We start from the raw sequence: 17,381 nt of genomic DNA on the forward strand, positions 1-17,381 counted from the left end.
CTTCTGTGTTTGTTTCCTACCTTTTGTATTGGATTTCATGAGGAAACTTACGAGTGCTCTTTTTCTCTGCAGTGAACTATAAATTTTGCTGGTTATCACAAGGGTAGCACTGCCCACTACCTTCTTATTTTATTTTAATAAGCTGGTCTCCCTTGGTTGTTTTCTTTGTTTGGGTTCTCTGCTACTAATTTGTTTCTTGCATTTTAGAAAAATACTCTGTTGGTGGAACCAGAATGCCTAATTCTATTTAGTGATCTTTGAGGGAGTTTGAGCCTGAACTCTTTGAACAAATTAAATAAGAAGGCTCAGAAATTAAATAGAATGTTGATTTGTTTCAAGTGGTTATAAGTGCGGGCTTGGGAGTCCCACAGACCTTGGCTCTCATCCTGGCTCTGCCTCTGCTGTGTGACCCAAGGTAGTTTAACGTGACAGGGTTGTAGAGAGGGAAATCAGATGATGCCTTTAAAGTAGCTGCTGCTCTTCTGATGACTATCGTCATCACCACCACCACCACCCCCACCATCATCATCATCATCATCACCACCACCACCACCAGTGCTCATTTGACCTGCCCTGTTTTGACCTCCTCTGCCCAGGCGTCTGCTTTCCTTAAGCCAGTTCACGTCAACACGCATTTATAGATTTTCTTATGTTCTCAGTGTTGAACATGCTACAGAGATGGATGAGAAACAAGAGTCACTCCAGATTTGTGTTCCTGTGCTGCTGTTGCCACCTAATAGGCTGGGCCCTTGGCTCTAGATGAGTCACTTTCCCTAACTAGGTCCTGATTCCTCATCAGTGAAATGAGGTGATAATTCCTACTATACCTATCTCAGACAGTTGTTTTGGGAATTAAATAAAATAGTAGCTGTAGAGGTATCTTGTTATCATGAAAGTCCTGTGTAAATCTCAGGTTTTTAAATCAGTAACTAAATAAAGCGAAGACCCTGCCCCAAGCATTCTAAAAAAGGAAGATGGACTTGTATCAGATTTCTTTGTTTAGCATTGAGGACTTTGGGGTCAAGATCTCCTCAATATACCAGACCTCTTCATACCCACCCACTCCCTCACACAACATACTTCACCCTGCCATGTAGACCTACTAATATTCAACCTCCCATCTCTCCTGCACTTGTGACTCCAGCCCAGTGGGGATTCTGACCTTTGCAGCAGTTTCTTAAGCCAAACTTGGAAATCAGCTCCTGTTTCCTATCCACAGCCTATTTCCTGTTCTTATGTGTTAAATGGATGTTGTTTAAATAGCTTGTTGCTTGCAACACATGTTCAGAGGGTAACTCTGTCTCTGATTCAAGATAAGAATGTAGATTTTTTTTTAAGTTTATTTATTTATTTGAGAGAGAGAGAGAGAGAGAGAGAGAGAGAGAATGAATGAATGAATAGGAGAGGGGCAGAGCAGGAGAGAGAATTCCAAGCAGGCTCCAAGCTCTCAGCACAGAGCCTGACGTGGGACTCGATCTCACGAATAATGAGATCATGACCTGAGCTGGAAGAGTTGGGACACTTAAAGGAGCCACCTAGGCGCCCCATTAATGTAGATACTAATAATAATATGTAATGGCTGCCCTTTTTATTAAGAAGACCTCATGTGTTGGGCGCTCTCCTGAACTCTTGATATGCTTAATATCATGCAATCCGGTTAACAGTAGTCCCGTAAGGACTACTGGAATTTTCTCAGATGAGGAGCCTGAGGCTGAGATAAGGCAACTCACCCTCCTTGACAGAGTAAGCCAGTGGCATAGCCATGGCTCAAGTCTGGGTCTGTCCACCTACAAAGCCCAAGTTCTCAGTGGCAAACTGCCCCACCTCCCTCCCACCCATGTTCACGGCCACTCTCCACTTTCTCTACCAGATCAGGTACCAGCTCTCCTGGGACAGATAGCACATGTTTTAAGAGAGCATCATCCATTTCCTGTGATAGATAAATGACAAGTGACCCAGGAAGAGGTGTTTGGGATTAAATACATACTTCTATCAGGTTATCAAACTGGCATGATCTAAGTCTCCACCTTCTGTCTGACTCAGGGTTTCTTAACCTGGGACTGTGGGTGGCTCAGGGAGCACAGGGATCTTCTGAAATGGTATGCAGAATGCTTTATTGCTGGTGTAGGGTGAGGGCAGAGTTGGCTTCTGTGTTTTTTTATGGGATCCATGGCTTTCAGGAGACTTTTGAAGTAGTATTGTCTCTAACAGTGTTAAGAAACAATGTACAACTTGCAGCGAGATATAAAATTGGTTTTATCTAAATTATAAACGTAGTCTTATCACAGGAAATTATTAGTTTCCCCCCACCCCGAAAGTACATTTTAAACAGAAAAAATTTCAAAATTAAGCTTCTTTAAGGGCAAAAATACCTGTGTGTGATGCTGTGGTTTCCATAGCCTTCTGATAGGAGTCCACTAATAGTAGGTATGATTCAGAGCTCTGGGGCTGATTCCATAGCTTCCCTGCTTCCTCAATTCAATTAGATGTTACTGGTATAAGTAAGAGACAAATAAAATGAACCTTAGACTTTAAGAGTGAGGACTATGTCTCTATTGATTATTTTCATGCTTGCTGTGTACCAAGGCATTAGGAATTTTACAGTACTTGGGAGTCCCTGCTCTTGTGGAGCATGCATATTGTGTCCTATATGCATCTTTGTATCACTAACGCCTCACAAGGAACACTGCACATGGCAGTGCTCAATTGTTGGATAAATAAATGTCCTGCTGCATCCTTATTAGGTTAAAAGGAAAGCCATTGGCTTTGATTTGTTCAGCATCTGATTATTGAGTCCCACTTATGTTCCAGGCATTGAGCTAGGTACCAGAGATACAGGGTAAGCAAAAGAGATGTGGCTTGTTTCCCATTGGGAAGACAGACAATCAAATAAGCACATAAATAAATAATTGTGAACTTGGACAGGTACCATGTAGGAATTGACTTGATGTTATGAGAATATATAATAACAAAGACCTGGCCTGATAGGGGAAGAAGGTGCCAGGGAAGGGCACTCAAGAAGTGACGTTAGAGCTCTGGTCTGAAAGGTGGATAGGAGTGAACCAGATGTGGGGCCGTCCAGGCAGGGGGACCAGACCTGCACCGTGTGCTCACTTCAGTTGCTATTTTCATTCAGAAGAAAGGTTGATGCAAAAAAGAGGAGGTCCTTTCTCATTAACTTAGCAGGCATTTCTGGGCATTCTCTTTGTGCCTGGACAAGGGACAGTGATGAGTGAGACAGTTCTGACCTGGAGAAGGCACTGATAATGGGACAGACAGGCTAAGAGGTGCTGATCTCTTGTTGGTGCAGCCTAAATAAGGAGGCTGGAATTGCTGATTTTGCTGCTGGTACCTGTTGGTTCCCCATTCAGGTATCAGACATCTGCCTTTTCATGGGGTCCATTCCTAAGACATAGCCTGAACTGGTTGGCTCTGGTGTACAGCTGCCCATGCTCCAAAAGTCAGGATTGGCTGTGAACCCTTTAGAAGCAGTGTTGGTTTTATTTATCTTTTGTTTGTGGTGGGGGTGGGGGGTGAGGGGCAACGTGGTGAAGTGGGGGATGGAGACCAAGAACAAGTGAGGAGGAGAAATCTGGGAGCAAAGCAGAACTGATGAAGTCAGAACTCTGGACCAGCGAGGAAGATGGTGGAGCTCTGTTTGTGTCCAGTCCTGAGGGGTGATCCCTGAGGACTGACTGAGAAGCATAGGTGGGGACCGTCATCGAGAGAAACAAGCGAGAGCTCTATGTTAGAGAAGCCCAGAATAATTATGAGAATTATTTTTCAGCAGCATTTATTTTGTTTATTTAATTATAAAAATAAATCATGCTCAAGGCAGAAAACTTGCAAAATGTGGGAAGTACATAAAGAAATGCCTGGATCCTGTCATGAAAATGTCAGAAGCAAATGAGATAGCATGTGTTAAAGGTTTTGACATCTATCAGGAACTCTGTGTATGGTAACTGCTGTTACAGTGCTGAGGCAGAATTAACCCTTCCGCTCTGAGAATGAGACATTTATCATAAGGGGTAAGGAAATGTACAAGAAACGGTTTTGTAATTAGCCTGTTATAATGTATGTTTATGGGGGAAACATGTTAGCCCTTCCTTACCCCAGAATGAGAATGAAAAGTTGAAGAATCCTGAAGATATGTGAGAATGTTTTATAGGATTTATGTCAGATTTTTTTTTTTTTTAATAAAGCACTAGGTGGAGCTTTATATCCACTGTCCTCCCTGTCATTTAGCCAGACTGACAGCGAAGAACACGGGAGGAAGTGTTTGCTGCCCACAAGCCTCGTTTCTTTTCTTTTCCTCACTATTGATCTGTTAAGATTGTCTATAAATTTACTGATCACACAGATGTTTTATTGAGGTGCTTTCTTTGTGAATCACTTATGTACACAAAACATTTACCCCAGCATTGGCCTTAAACTGCAGAAGATCTGTCACTCTCCAGCTTGTGGTCTCACCCCAAGTGTTTAATGGGCATCTTTCTATAGACTGCAGCCAGGGCATTGTGTTATGTTCCTGGCTGCCTTCCTGTAGTAAGAGCCAGACTCTAGGAATAAGCTCTGATTGAGGCAGACCTGTAAACATCCGACGGGGGCAGTATCCATAGAGTCCGTGGGAGGAAACACCAGGGCAGCTCAAGTAAGATGGAAAGGAAATCATGGAACAGGATTTGGAGATGCTGCACACTGAGGCTGCCCCACCCCCTTTCTAGGTCTCCATTTCTTTGTCTAGAAAATAAGGAAGTAAGAGGAGCCTACCTCTGAGATCCCTAATTCCTGGAACTGGGGGCTAAAAGTCCTGATTTGTGAGCCAGCAGCGCTGTGCTGATTATTGAAGCTTCGGAAAGGAATGAGCATTTGCTTTATGATCAGTGCTTAAATTGCACGTATTTATTTTAGCACTTCTCTATGTCTTGTATTTCATAGTCTTTCAAAGTGTAATTTAAAAAATACCAAAGGGTTAGTGGTTTAGAGGAAGGAGTCAAACAGAAGTGTAAGAGTTGCATCTTGAAAGGATGCCCTTGGTTACGTTCAGGTTGAAGAAAAAAAAAAAAAAAAGGACCAGCCTATAAGAGGGGAGGGGAGCTGTTTAGGTAGAACGAGAGCCAAGAGAATAAAGAGAAAAAAGATTGCCTGGAGGGAAGAAGAGTCTGTTGGTGATGTTAAAGAGTGAAACAGGCTGGAACTTTGTAGTCGAATTGGGGAGAATTATGACCCACTGGATGGAGTGATAAAGAAACCACTAGTGACCTTCAAGAGAGTACTTTCTATAGAGTAGTCAGAACAAAAGCTTGATTTAGAGAGATTAAAGAGAGGCCATGAAGCAATGGAAGCGAAATGTATACATACACCTGTGGTTTGCAGTGGCTGGTAAGTGTGAGAGAAAGAGGACAGTAGTTTGATGGGGTAAAAGAGCAGCTAAGCAGAGTGGTCGGCAGAATGGTGTTTTTAAGGGCAGAGGGAATTGTGTCTATTTGAAACAGCTCAGAAGGAGCTAGTAGAGAGGAAAAGTGATAGATGGGAGGATAGTAAGGTGAGTTCAGCTTGGACTTTGCATCGAGTTTAGCTGACTGGGCTCAAGTCCCCTACCTGTCAGTCCCTAACTGAGTGACTTTGGTCAAGTTATGTAATCTCCTTATACATCCATTAACTTGCCTATAAAATGAGGATGATAACACCATATCTTGTAGAGGTGTCCTGAGGTCACAGATTGAAAGCACCTTTCGGTAGTGCTGGTATGTGTGAAATAAAATGGTGGAGGAAGAAAGTGACGATTAGGAACAACAGGACCCAGAACTCAGGTAGGAAGGGTCATCATAGGGTATTCATTCTAACACTGTTAGTAAAAATTTTAGGAAGCCATTATCCCGAGCAGAACCCTAGACCCTAGTGATGAAGAAATCTGTGTCCTGAGCTCGATCTGTGTCCAACCACCTCAATGATTCCCCTCCGCAAATAGGAAACACCACTCCCGGAGTGACCGGAGATGCTCAGGTCAGCAGAGGTCTTGGTCTTCAGTGCAGGCCCTGAGACACTCACCACTTCTGATACTTTTTAATTTGTGCTGTGGTTTATCCTACAGATTAGTCAAAAGAAGTTGAAAAAATATGAAAAAGAATATCACACCATGAGGGAACAGCAGGCCCAACAAGAAGACCCGATCGAGCGATTTGAGGTTGGTTTGCTTATGGCCCGGGCGATGTGAAGACCTTTCAGGCTTCCCTTGCATATGATTGTGCCTGTAACTAGCTTTGTTGAGTTCTTTTTAAAATTCAGTTCCACTGTTTCTGGGTTCAAGTTTCAGTTTGAATTTGCAAATTGGAAAGTAAGATCTGTTGTGCTTTAAGCCAGCTGCCTGGGTTGTCACAGTTCAGTGGACTTCTGTCACAGTTAATCTGAGGTAACTGCTTGACAGAGTCGCTGGAACCAGTTAGGTATTTCTCACCAGAGACAGAAAAGAAGAAAGTGCTGGTTGCCAGCACGTTAGGACCAGCCACTCCTCCCATGATTTCCATAGGACTCAGAAATGAGTTTTGAGGGTCAGGCCTGAGAAATTGTCATTTTCATCACATTTCTACATGTTGTATAACTGGTTTCTTTCTACATTTCAGCGAGAGAACCGGCGTCTACAAGAAGCTAACATGAGGTTGGAACAGGAAAATGATGACTTAGCCCATGAGCTGGTAACCAGCAAGATTGCACTGCGCAAGGACCTGGATAACGTGAGTCTTACTTGGCAGAAGGGATGGATTCTGTTGAAACTCTTGGCTTCTCCTCTCATCGAGTGCAGTCCTTGAATGGTAGTATTTATTGTCCTAACACATCACCTACAAAGTGTCCTTCCTGTGATACCACTTGCTCTTATCACTATTGCTTCCCTCCTTCCCTTTGGGGGTTTTCCGTTAAGCCCTCCTTCCCACGTTCTTGTCAAACAGGCAGCCCTAAAACTCCTTTCCCATCATTGTTTGATAAGAGGCCTTGTGACTAATTTGTATGCCCTCACAATTGGCAGGAGCATTTAATCATTATAATTTACTTAGCTTCCCTGAGAAGAGATTCTGTTATCCTGCATGTTAGGTGCCTGTTGAATAAGCATTGCTGATGGTTATAAGGCTCAGTGCCTCAGCAGCTTGCCATTTCACCAGTAATTTCAGTTGCCAGATGTTCTTTCTTTGCTTTTCCTAATCGTAAGGATCACGGTGATGGCTTTCCTGGCAGGGTATTTGTCCATTTTCTATACTATAAGCCTCCCCTTGAACAAGTGTAGTCTTTCATATGTCATTTAGGTCAGAAGTTGGCAAACTTTCTCTGTGAAGGGATGGATAGTAAACAGTCTAGGCTTTGTGGGCCATATGGTCTGTGTTGCAACATTGAACTCTGCCACTGGCACAGAAGTAGCCGTACACAGTAAGTAAAGGAATGAGCGTGGCTGTGTTCCAATAAAACTTTATTTACAAGAATAGGTGGCAGGCTGGATTTGGCACATGAACTGTAGTTTGCCAACATCTGACTCAGATTTCCTTGTCAGGCTCCTAAGATTACTGTTCTGCTCATTGGTTTCCTGAGGTTCTAGAGAAGGCTCAGGCTGTTGAGGGTTCCCAGGGGACTTACATGATATGTTGAACCCCGTAAGATCTATGAACTTCACGGGGTCCTTGACATCCACCAAATATGTATGAAAATGCTGTGTTCTGTTTTTCTTTCACAAGTGAGATGAGAGAGTGAGACGGCAGTACATACTGGTTTTTATTCTCTTTAGAAATAGAATAATGGAGTAAAAATTTTTGGACAGACCTGTATTCTAGTAGCAATTACACTCCTTCCAAGTAGAGTAAAATGTGCAGAGGTAGAACAGTAGCGTGATAGTGAGAATGCCATGACTCGGTGTATGTGAAAAACGCCACCAAAGTATTCGCCACAGGCAGTGTCAGTGCCTCTGCTTGGCAGCTGCACAAAGCTGCATGTAACTGGGAAGTCTCCTTCTTCCAGTTTTTGCAGGGAGGCGGTTTCAAGGTCATTAGCCCTCAGTAACCGGAACCTAGAGCTCTTACTGTCTTTTGGTTTACCACAGTCTGGCCATCAGGTTCGAGTCCCCTCCCTATGGTGCAGATTCCCGGCATGCCCTCTGTTCTTCGCAGGAACACAATAGAATCATCCCCTCCCTGTTCAGGCCTTTCTGCCAAGTGCATGGAGGGAGTTGGGTTACACTGAGCAGGAACTGCTGAAGCAGGGCCACAGCGCACACCTGCGTTGGCTCCACAGAAGCTGGAGATCATGCCCAAAGGAGGTGAAAAAGACCAAAGAAGACGGGTCCTGGGTAGGAGCTTTGTGTTCCACAAAGGAATGATATGAAGAGGCAACTTAAGCTAGGATCCAGGTGGATGTTTACTTGGAGCTGTTGCATTCTCATTGGAGAGCCCCAGTAATCACACTGGTGTGCCCCTGTTTAAGGTGGATCACAGACTTCTTATGTTCTTGAAGCTTGCCCCTAAAAAGGTAAAGGTATAAACCTTTTTTCAAGTTGTATTATCCTGACACAGTAAAGAACTAGGTCCTTTAACATTCCTGGTACCAAAGTGAGAAATAGTTAAAAATAATGTGAATTCCCATTTCCTGATCACGAATGATAGGCACTGTGATAAGCACTTTGCTAACCTCTGGTATCTCATAACCTTGTCTCAGCCTTCTGAGGAGGGTTCATGAGCCCCATTTATGGATGAGGACTTTTTTTTAACAATCAGGAAACTTGAGACTCAGAGAGATGGAAGCGCCCCAGAGGAAGCGGAGCCAGGAACCCAACCCAGGCCCATCTAATTGGAATGCCCCAGTCTTTTCTACAATACCACAGTCTCCAAAATAAATACGGAAAAGAGAGGCACCTGAGGGGCTCAGTTGGTTGAGTGGCTCAGTTGGTTAAGCGGCTCAGTTGGTTAAGCATCTGACTCTTGATCTCGGCTCAGGTCTTGGTCTCACCATTTGTGGGATTGAGCTCCGTGTCGGGCTCTGTGCTGACAGTGCAGAGCCTGCTTGGGATTCATTCTCTCTCTCTCTTACTCCCTCTCTCTCTCCTTCTCTCCCCCTCTCCCCCTCTCCGTCCCTCCCCCCTTAGAATAAACTTTAAAAAAGGTAAATAAATAAGGAGCGAGAATGTACAATTTGATGTCATTAACTACATCAAAACCATAGATAGTGATACATAACAGCAAACCTTTTTTGAGCACTTAATTAGTTCTAGGCATTGCCCTAAGTGCTTTTTACTTACTGTCTTATCAGATCCTCAAAACAACCCATGTTATGTCAGGGATAAAGTGCGATCCCTATTTATTTATTTATTTATTTATTTATTTATTTTTAATATGAAATTTGTTGTCAAATTGGTTTCCATACAACACCCAGTGCTCATCTCAAAAAGTGCCCGAGGGATACAGCAGGAGTGCTGATCCCCATTTTACTGGTGAAGACCTGAGGCAAAAGAGGTAAACTGTCTGACATGGATCCCACTGTCGGTCAGTGCCACAGCACTCAGATTGGAACCCAGATGGTCTGACGTCAGAGCTCACATTCCTAAGTTGGCTCAGAGGAGCAGGGCCCTGAACATCAAACTGAGGTCCCATCCTGTAGTGTCAGCCATCTCCACTAAGACAGACCTTCCCACAAGTCTGTCTTCTCGTTTCTTTTGAATCGTCACTGAAAACCAGCTGAGGTTCTGAAGGGAGGGCTGTGGTGTTCTCTCACCCCTTTTTTTGTTTTTGGCCTTCAGGTACTCAGTCAGGTTTTTGAAAGAACTTCATTGTCTTCAGCTTTTCCCTTCTTGCATCCCAGAGTAAAATTATGGTATGTGACTTACCGGATTTCCAGAACACTTTTCCAGTTGATGTTTTATGTCACTTTTATTGTTCCTCATCTGTCACTTTTGTTAATATGGAAATTACTAGTTAGCCACTGGGTCCCTAGGTGACCCCAGCCATGCTTTCTCCTCTGTGGCCCGGGAGTAATACCCAGATCTAACATTGTGCAAGGCACCTGGCACAAGGCCAACAGTGAGTCCCCTCTGGCACACTTGCTGTCTGCACAGAGCGCAGTGTCAGAGTGAAAGGGAAACTTTCGGGAGCCCTCCTGCTGAGATTTGGATTCTGGCTGCACTAAGCATTACATCTGTGACCTTGAGCAGCTTGTGAACCTTTCCCGAATGAATTATTTGGGCCTGTCAAGAATCAGTTGTGTGTATGGGTCTCCTCAGTTCCATACCTGCTCCATTAATCTATGTGCGTGTCCTTATGCTAACCCCATGGTCGTCATTGCTATAGCTTCACCGCCTGAAAATCAGGTCATGGGAATCCTCTTTGTTGTTGTTCTTAAAAAACAGGTCCGACTTCGGCTCAGGTCATGATCTCGCGGTTTGTGAGTTCGAGCCCCGCGTCAGGCTCTGTGCTGACAGCTCAGAGCCTGGAGCCTGTTTCGGATTCTGTGTCTCCCTCTCTCTCTGACCCTCCCCCGTTCATGCTCTGTCTCTCTCTGTCTCAAAAATAAATAAATGTTAAAAAAAAAAAAAACTTAAAAAAAGACAGTTTGGTTCTTCTATCTGCATTTCTATATAACTAATAGACTCAATTTGTCAGCTTCTAGAAATAACAGCCTTCTGGGATTTTGAGTAGGGTTGCATTGAATGTATAAATCAGCTTGGGGAGAATTATCATCTAAATAGTATTTGAACCTTCGAATCCATGAATAGGTTATAATTTTCATTTATTTGGGTCTTTTTCAATTTCAGCATTGTTTTTAGTTGTCAGTTAACAAGGCTTGCACGTTTTTAAATTTATTGTAAAGGATATTTTCTTAAATGCATTTTCCAATAATTTCTTGCTAATCTCTAGAAACAAAACTGATTAGGGGCACCTGGGTGGCTCAGTTGGTGAGTGTCCAACTTCGGCTCAGGTCGCGATCTCATGATTCGTGAGTTCGAGCCCCGCACCGGGCTCACTGCTGTCAGCCCATTAGTGCAGAGCCCGCTTCAGATCCTCTGCCCCCTCTCTGCCCCTCCCCTGCTCGTGCTCTCCCAAAACTAAATAAATATTTAAAATTTAAAAATAGAAATAAAACTGATTACATGACCTTCTATCCTGTGACCTTGCTGAATTCGCTTAGGATTCTAATAGCTATTTTTGTTTGTTATTTAGGATTTTCCACATACACAATCATTTCATCTCAGAATAAAGACAGTTTATTTCCTTTTGAGTCTTTAGGCCTTTTTCTTGCCTTCCTGCACCGACCAGGATCTTCAGAACAGTGTTGAACGGGAGAGGCCCCCTCCCAATGAGGCTCCCTTGTTGCCGTGTCCCAGGTATCACCTGTAGATTTTCCAGAGATCAGGTTGAGGAAGTTCTCGTTTCTTCCTGTTTGCTGAGTTTTTGTCATGAATGGGTGTCGAGTTTTGTTATTCTTCCTGCATTTGTTAAGATGATTATTTACTATTTCTCGTAATTCTGTTAATATGGTGACATAATTTGATTTTTTAATGTAAACCAGCCTTGCATTCTGAGGAAATTTAGGGTTTCCTTTTTTTCCCTTCAGATTTTTATTTGTACTAAAATTTCTGTGTTCATGAGGAATATTTGTCTGGAGTTTCCTTAATTTTGTGTTGGTGTCAGGGTAATGATGGCCTTCAAAAATAAATTGGGAAGCATTCCCTCCTGTTTTCTTTTTTCTTTTTTTTTTTTTTAATTTTTTTTCAACGTTTATTTATTTTTGGGGCAGAGAGAGACAGAGCATGAACGGGGGAGGAGCAGAGAGAGAGGGAGACACAGAATTGGAAACAGGCTCCAGGCTCTGAGCCATCAGCCCAGAGCCTGATGCGGGGCTCGAACTCACGGACCGTGAGATCGTGACCTGGCTGAAGTCGGACGCTTAACCGACTGCGCCACCCAGGCGCCCCTTCCCTCCTGTTTTCTTAAGGCCTTTGTGTAGCATTCTTCCTTGATTAAATCTTGGATTTACCTAGTGAAGCCATGTGGGCCTGGAATTTTCTTTGGAAATTATTTAATAATGAATTCAGTTTACTTCCAGACACAGAGCTATTCAAAATTTCTAATTCTTCATGTGTCTACTTTTATCATTTCTGTCTTTCACGTAACATAATCATGTCAGTTATCTAATGTATTGGCAAAGTCATTGGTATTTCCATTGGTATTTCTTTTAATGTTTATAGGATCTACTGAGATGGTCTTTCATTCCTGATATGGAATGAATTTGTGTCTTCTTTTCCCTTAATCTGACATTTCTAGAAATTTATCAAGTGTGTTGATTTCTTCAAAACCCACTTTTTGATTTCTTTTGTTTCTGCTTGTTTTGTTCCATTGACTTCTTTCCGTTATTTTTTTTTTCTAACTTCTTTTTTAGTTTAGTTTGCTCTTTTTCTAGCTTTTTTTTTTTTTAATGTTTATTTTTGAGAGAGCATGGGTGGGGGAAGGGCAAAAGGGAGGGGGACAGAAGATCCAGAGTGGGCTCTGCACTGACTGCAGTGATCCTGATAGGGGGTTTGAACTCCGGAACCACGAGATCATGACCTGAGCCGGAGTTGGACGTTCAACCAACTGAGCCACCCAGGGACCCCTCTTTTTCTAGCTTCTTAAAGGGAAAGCTTGATGATTAATTTTGGACACTTTTTTTCTTTTTCTTTAAAAAAAAAACTTTTTGGGGCGCCTGGGTGGCTCAGTCGGTTAAGCGTCCGACTTCGGCTCAGGTCATGATCTCGCGGTCCGTGAGTTCGAGCCCCACATCGGGCTCTGTGCTGACCGCACAGAGCCTGTAGCCTGTTTCAGATTCTGTGTCTCCCTCTCTCTCTGACCCTCCCCTGTTCATGCTCTGTCTCTCTCTGTCTCAAAAATAAATAAACGTTAAAAAAAATTTAAAAAAATAAAAATAAAAAAAACCTTTTTTTAATTTATTATTTTTGAGAAAGAGAAAGCACGTGAACAGGGAAGGGGCAGAGAGAAAGAGGGGGGTTAGAGGATCCAAAGCAGGCTCTGTGCTGACAGCAGAGAGCCTGATACAGGGCTTGAACTCAGGAACCATGAGATCACGACCTGGGCAGAAGCCAGAAGCTTATCAACTGAGACACCCAGGCGCCCCTGGACCCCTTTTTTCCTAAAATAAGCATTTTAAAGTTACATATCCCCCTCAAGCACTATTTCAGCTGCATCCTACATATTCTGATAGGTTTGTTTTTATTTTCATTCAGTTCTTATTTTTTCTTTGACCTGTGAATTGGTTAGTATCAATTAGTATTAGTTTATTAAACAACTATTAGTATTAGTTGTTTAATTTGCAACTATTAGGGATTTTTCCCAGAGATTTTTCTGTTGTTAATTTCTAATTTAATTCATTTGTGGTTGGAGTACATATCCTTTCTGATTTTAATCCTTTTAAAATATATTTATGCTTATTTTAGGGCCTACTTTTGCTCTATTTGGGTGCATGTCCCACAAGCACTTGGAAAATGTGTGTGTTCTTTTGTTGTGGGTACAGTCTTCTATAAATGTCAGTTTGGTCAAATCTTCCATAAACTTACTTGTTTTCCCTCTGCTTGTTCCATCGCTTACTGAGAGAACAGAGAGGAAGTCTCTAATTGTGCATTTATTTCTCCTTTCAGTTATGTCAGCTTTAATTTCCTGTAATTTGAATTTATGCATACATTTCAGATTATTACGCCTTCTCAGTGGAATGAGTCCTTTATTGTTATGAAATGTCACTTTTTGTCTCTGGCAATACTCTGCTCTGAAATCTGCTTTGTCTGATATTAATGTAGTCACTCCAACTTTCATTATATTGCATGGTACATCTTTCTCCATCCTTTGGCTTTTAACATATCTGTGTCTTTATATTTAAAATGGTCTTTTGTAGCCAGCTTATACTTGGGTCTTGCTTATTTTATTGAGTCTGATAATCCCCTTCTTTTAACTGCAATGTTTAGGCCAGTTACATTTAATGTAATTACTTATATGGTAGATTAAGTCTACCATCTTGCTATTTGGCTATTTGTTGCATTTGCTTTTTATTTCTTTTCTTTCTCCTTTTCTGCCTTCCTTGGTTTAATTGGGTATTTTCATGATTTGAGTTTATCTCCTTTATTACCTTATTAGCTATTCCAGAGCTTTCTTATTTCCAGGCCTCTGTCAGCATCTCTAGCCCCTTAACTCTGCCTCCTTGATGTTTTGAGATGTGCTATTTGGAACCCTTTGCCCTACTTCTTGTCCAGAATGTGCCTCTAGGTAGAAATCCAGGGTGGTAGTAGAATTCATCTTGTTTGTTTTCTTTCTCCCAGGAACCACAGTCCTGCATTTATTATTTTCATTGTCTGAAAATAGTAGTTTCATACATTTTATCCAGTTTTTGTTTACAGTGATAGGGTAAATCTGGTCCCTGTTAGTCCTTCATGACCAGAAGTGGAAGTCTGGATTTGTGTTTATTCTCTCCAGACCCTCCCTCTTCCTATGCTTATGCAGATGGAGTGCAGGGAGTGTGGTGCCCTTAGGGGATGCTGGTCAGGCCAGTCCATTAGTTTCTGTGCACCTCCCTTTCACAGCATTGAGAGTCACTTCTTGGCGTGACAGCACCAACACTGGGCTTAATGTCACGCCACCTGGTTGTAGATTACAGCTCTGCTACATGCGCTGTGAGAACGTGAAGGAATCACTTCCCCATTTGCTTTGCTTTGCTTTCTTTTTCTTTCTTTCTTTTTTTTTTTTTTTTAAACAAACTGGGGAGCCACGGTGGGCAGGGAACACTTGACTTCAAAGACCCAGTTCATATCCTGGCCGTTTCACACTTCTTAGAATCACTACCATGATAGTGATGACGAATAGCTGAGAGAACGTACGAATGTGCCGCAGGCTCCAAATTACTTCTCAGAAGAGGATAACTGAGTCCAGGGGAGGGAAAAGAGAGGTAATAGGTTGCTCCACAGATGAAAGTAAAACAAGTCTTTAACGGGACTTGCCTCTCTTTACTAGTTATTTCCTCTCTTGTTTGATTCTCATTTCCCTTTTGATTGCTTCTTGGGTTTGAGCTGTAGAAGAAGATGACAAGCCACTCCCCAGAAAGGATTGGCCTTAACTCTTGGACCCCACTTAATTGCACACTTGTGCAGTTTGCCTGTAATTAATGCCTTTTTGAGATTGCATTATCATGCCATTCTCAGTTCTCCATGTAAGGCCTCAGCCCTGCAGATCCTGATCCCCCCCAAAGAAGATACATCAGGGAAGGTGGTATAGTGGAATGTGCCAGGGGCTCCATGACACCTCTTTTTTTTTTTAATTAATTTTTTGTAACATTCATTTTTAATTTTTTTTTTTCAACGTTTATTTATTTTTGGGACAGAGACAGAGCATGAACGGAGGAGGGGCAGAGAGAGAGGGAGACACAGAATCGGAAACAGGCTCCAGGCTCTGAGCCATCAGCCCAGAGCCCGACGCGGGGCTCGAACTCACGGACCGCGAGATCGTGACCTGGCTGAAGTCGGACGCTTAACCGACTGCGCCACCCAGGCGCCCCTGTAACATTCATTTTTAAGAGAGAGAGAGTGAGAGAGAGACAGAGTATGAGTGGGGGAGGGCAGAGATGGAGACACAGAATCTGAAGCAGGCTCCAGGCTGTAAGCTGTCAGCACAGAGCCCGATGCGGGGCTCAAAACCACAAATTGTGAGATCATGTCCTGAGCCGAAGTTGGACGCTTAACCAACTGAGGTGCCCCTCCATGATACGTCTTTAGCTAGGTGACATCAGAAATGCTGTTTAGTTTCAGGGAATCCACCATCCATTCATTGTTAAAAAGGAGGTTGGTATATAACAAAGACCCTCCATATCTAGTGGTCTGTAACTAGGAGCTTGTGCCCTCTAACATGCTCATTCTTCACTTATCCTTGAAATGTCCAGTCTCAGGGACTCCTGTATCTGGCATAGGTGCATCATTTTCACTTAGACCCACAGATCTATCCATCAGACTTTTGTATGCTTTCATAACACACTGGGGTAGAGGGTGGCCATTTCAGATAATGAAAAGGGAGTGTCAGGAGGGAGGTGGCTTCCTTTATCAAGTGATGAGAATGAGGTGCAGAACTTGTTTGATGAAGCACATGAAATACTAAGAGTCTGGAGGAGGAAAACCAGAATTTATCATTACTATTATTAGTGATAATGACAGGTACCTTTTATTGAGTGTTTACTGTATTCAAGGTGCTGTGCGGAGTCCTTTCTGCGTTTTATCCCTCATATGACAAGCCTGAAGTTCAGAATGATTCTCAGTGACTTGTTCAAGTGGCACATGATTTGGGAATGATGGGAGTTGAGCCCAGGCTATCTGATGCCAAAGGCTGAGCCCCTCACCACTGTCCTGCACAATGTCTGTGCAAGAGACTGAGCCAGGCACTTGTGCATGAGAGTCTCTGTGTGACCTCAGGCATGTCATTTCCCCTCTCTGGATCAGTTTCCCAGTCACGTTAAAATGGGATTGTGCTGGCCAATTCAGACCCCATCCGGTTCTCGATTCTTGTTGTGTGACAGCATCTCTTACATACTTCAGGCTGAAGAGAAGGCAGATGCACTCAATAAGGAGTTGCTTATGACCAAACAGAAGTTGATTGATGCGGAAGAAGAGAAGAGACGGCTGGAAGATGAGTCTGCTCAGGTAAGGGGAGCTCAGCCCTCCCACATGCCTCTGTGTCTTGAGAGTCATGAGTCCAGCTGGCGGCTTCCTGCTGCCACTGGGGAACCCGCAGACAGCTGGCTTCAGTTTCCCTCCAAAGGCTTTTTTTATTTACTGTGTAAAGCATAATGGTTGTTAATAGTTGGAGCGTAGCAGGAGACAGTGGGGCAAAGACCATCCTTTCTTGGGGCAAGAGAAACTCCTGTGTGTCAGCATCCGAGTGTGACAAAGAAGAGAGTTATTTTAGCATTTCTGCAGAAGGAAAGCAGCCATCGTATAATGTCTAGCTCTTCCCCTACCTGTCCGCTGGCATCTCCCCCACAGAGCAAACTCTGGAAGGCCTATCCTGAGCTAGCCCTCCACAGTCACTGGGGGCACAGACCCGCAGCCATAGGACGAAGAGCTTTGGATGCTTCGCACCACAGAGGAAGCCCTTTCTTGCCCTCACGGTTCTCCGTAATGGTCATGCTGTTTAGTCTCTGTCAGGACAGCCTGAATGAGAGCAGGGCGTTTTCTCCATCATGAGGAAGGAGCAATTCTCTGATGAGCTCTTGAGTCTGTTTGGTTTATGCTGTGTCCTCAGCTCAGGCTCACGGTTGTGCTGCACTGGCAGGGGGAGCCTTAGCCAAAGCCCCACTCCGAAACGGAGTTTGATCTTTTATGGAAGCGT

At 43.3% G+C, this 17,381-nt stretch overlaps 1 protein-coding gene across 5 annotated transcripts in view; it reads left to right on the forward strand.

Annotated features, from left to right (window-relative positions):
• Positions 1 to 17,381, forward strand: part of RABGAP1 (RAB GTPase activating protein 1) — a 170,456-nt gene that overhangs the window by 147,181 nt on the left and 5,894 nt on the right. For all 5 annotated transcript variants that reach the window (XR_005792690.1, XM_040482239.1, XM_040482241.1 and 2 more), the window contains 3 exons: positions 6,095 to 6,187; positions 6,624 to 6,734; positions 16,589 to 16,693. Coding sequence is in view for 4 of the 5 variants with exons in the window: in XM_040482239.1 (XP_040338173.1) it covers positions 6,095 to 6,187; positions 6,624 to 6,734; positions 16,589 to 16,693 (309 nt within the window). In the remaining variant the exon portion in view is untranslated. The remainder of the gene's footprint in view (positions 1 to 6,094; positions 6,188 to 6,623; positions 6,735 to 16,588; positions 16,694 to 17,381) is intronic.

This window comes from Herpailurus yagouaroundi, unplaced genomic scaffold (genome assembly GCF_014898765.1).
Source record: "Herpailurus yagouaroundi ecotype Mexico unplaced genomic scaffold, PumYag 160, whole genome shotgun sequence".
Classification (NCBI taxonomy): Eukaryota; Metazoa; Chordata; class Mammalia; order Carnivora; family Felidae; genus Herpailurus; species Herpailurus yagouaroundi.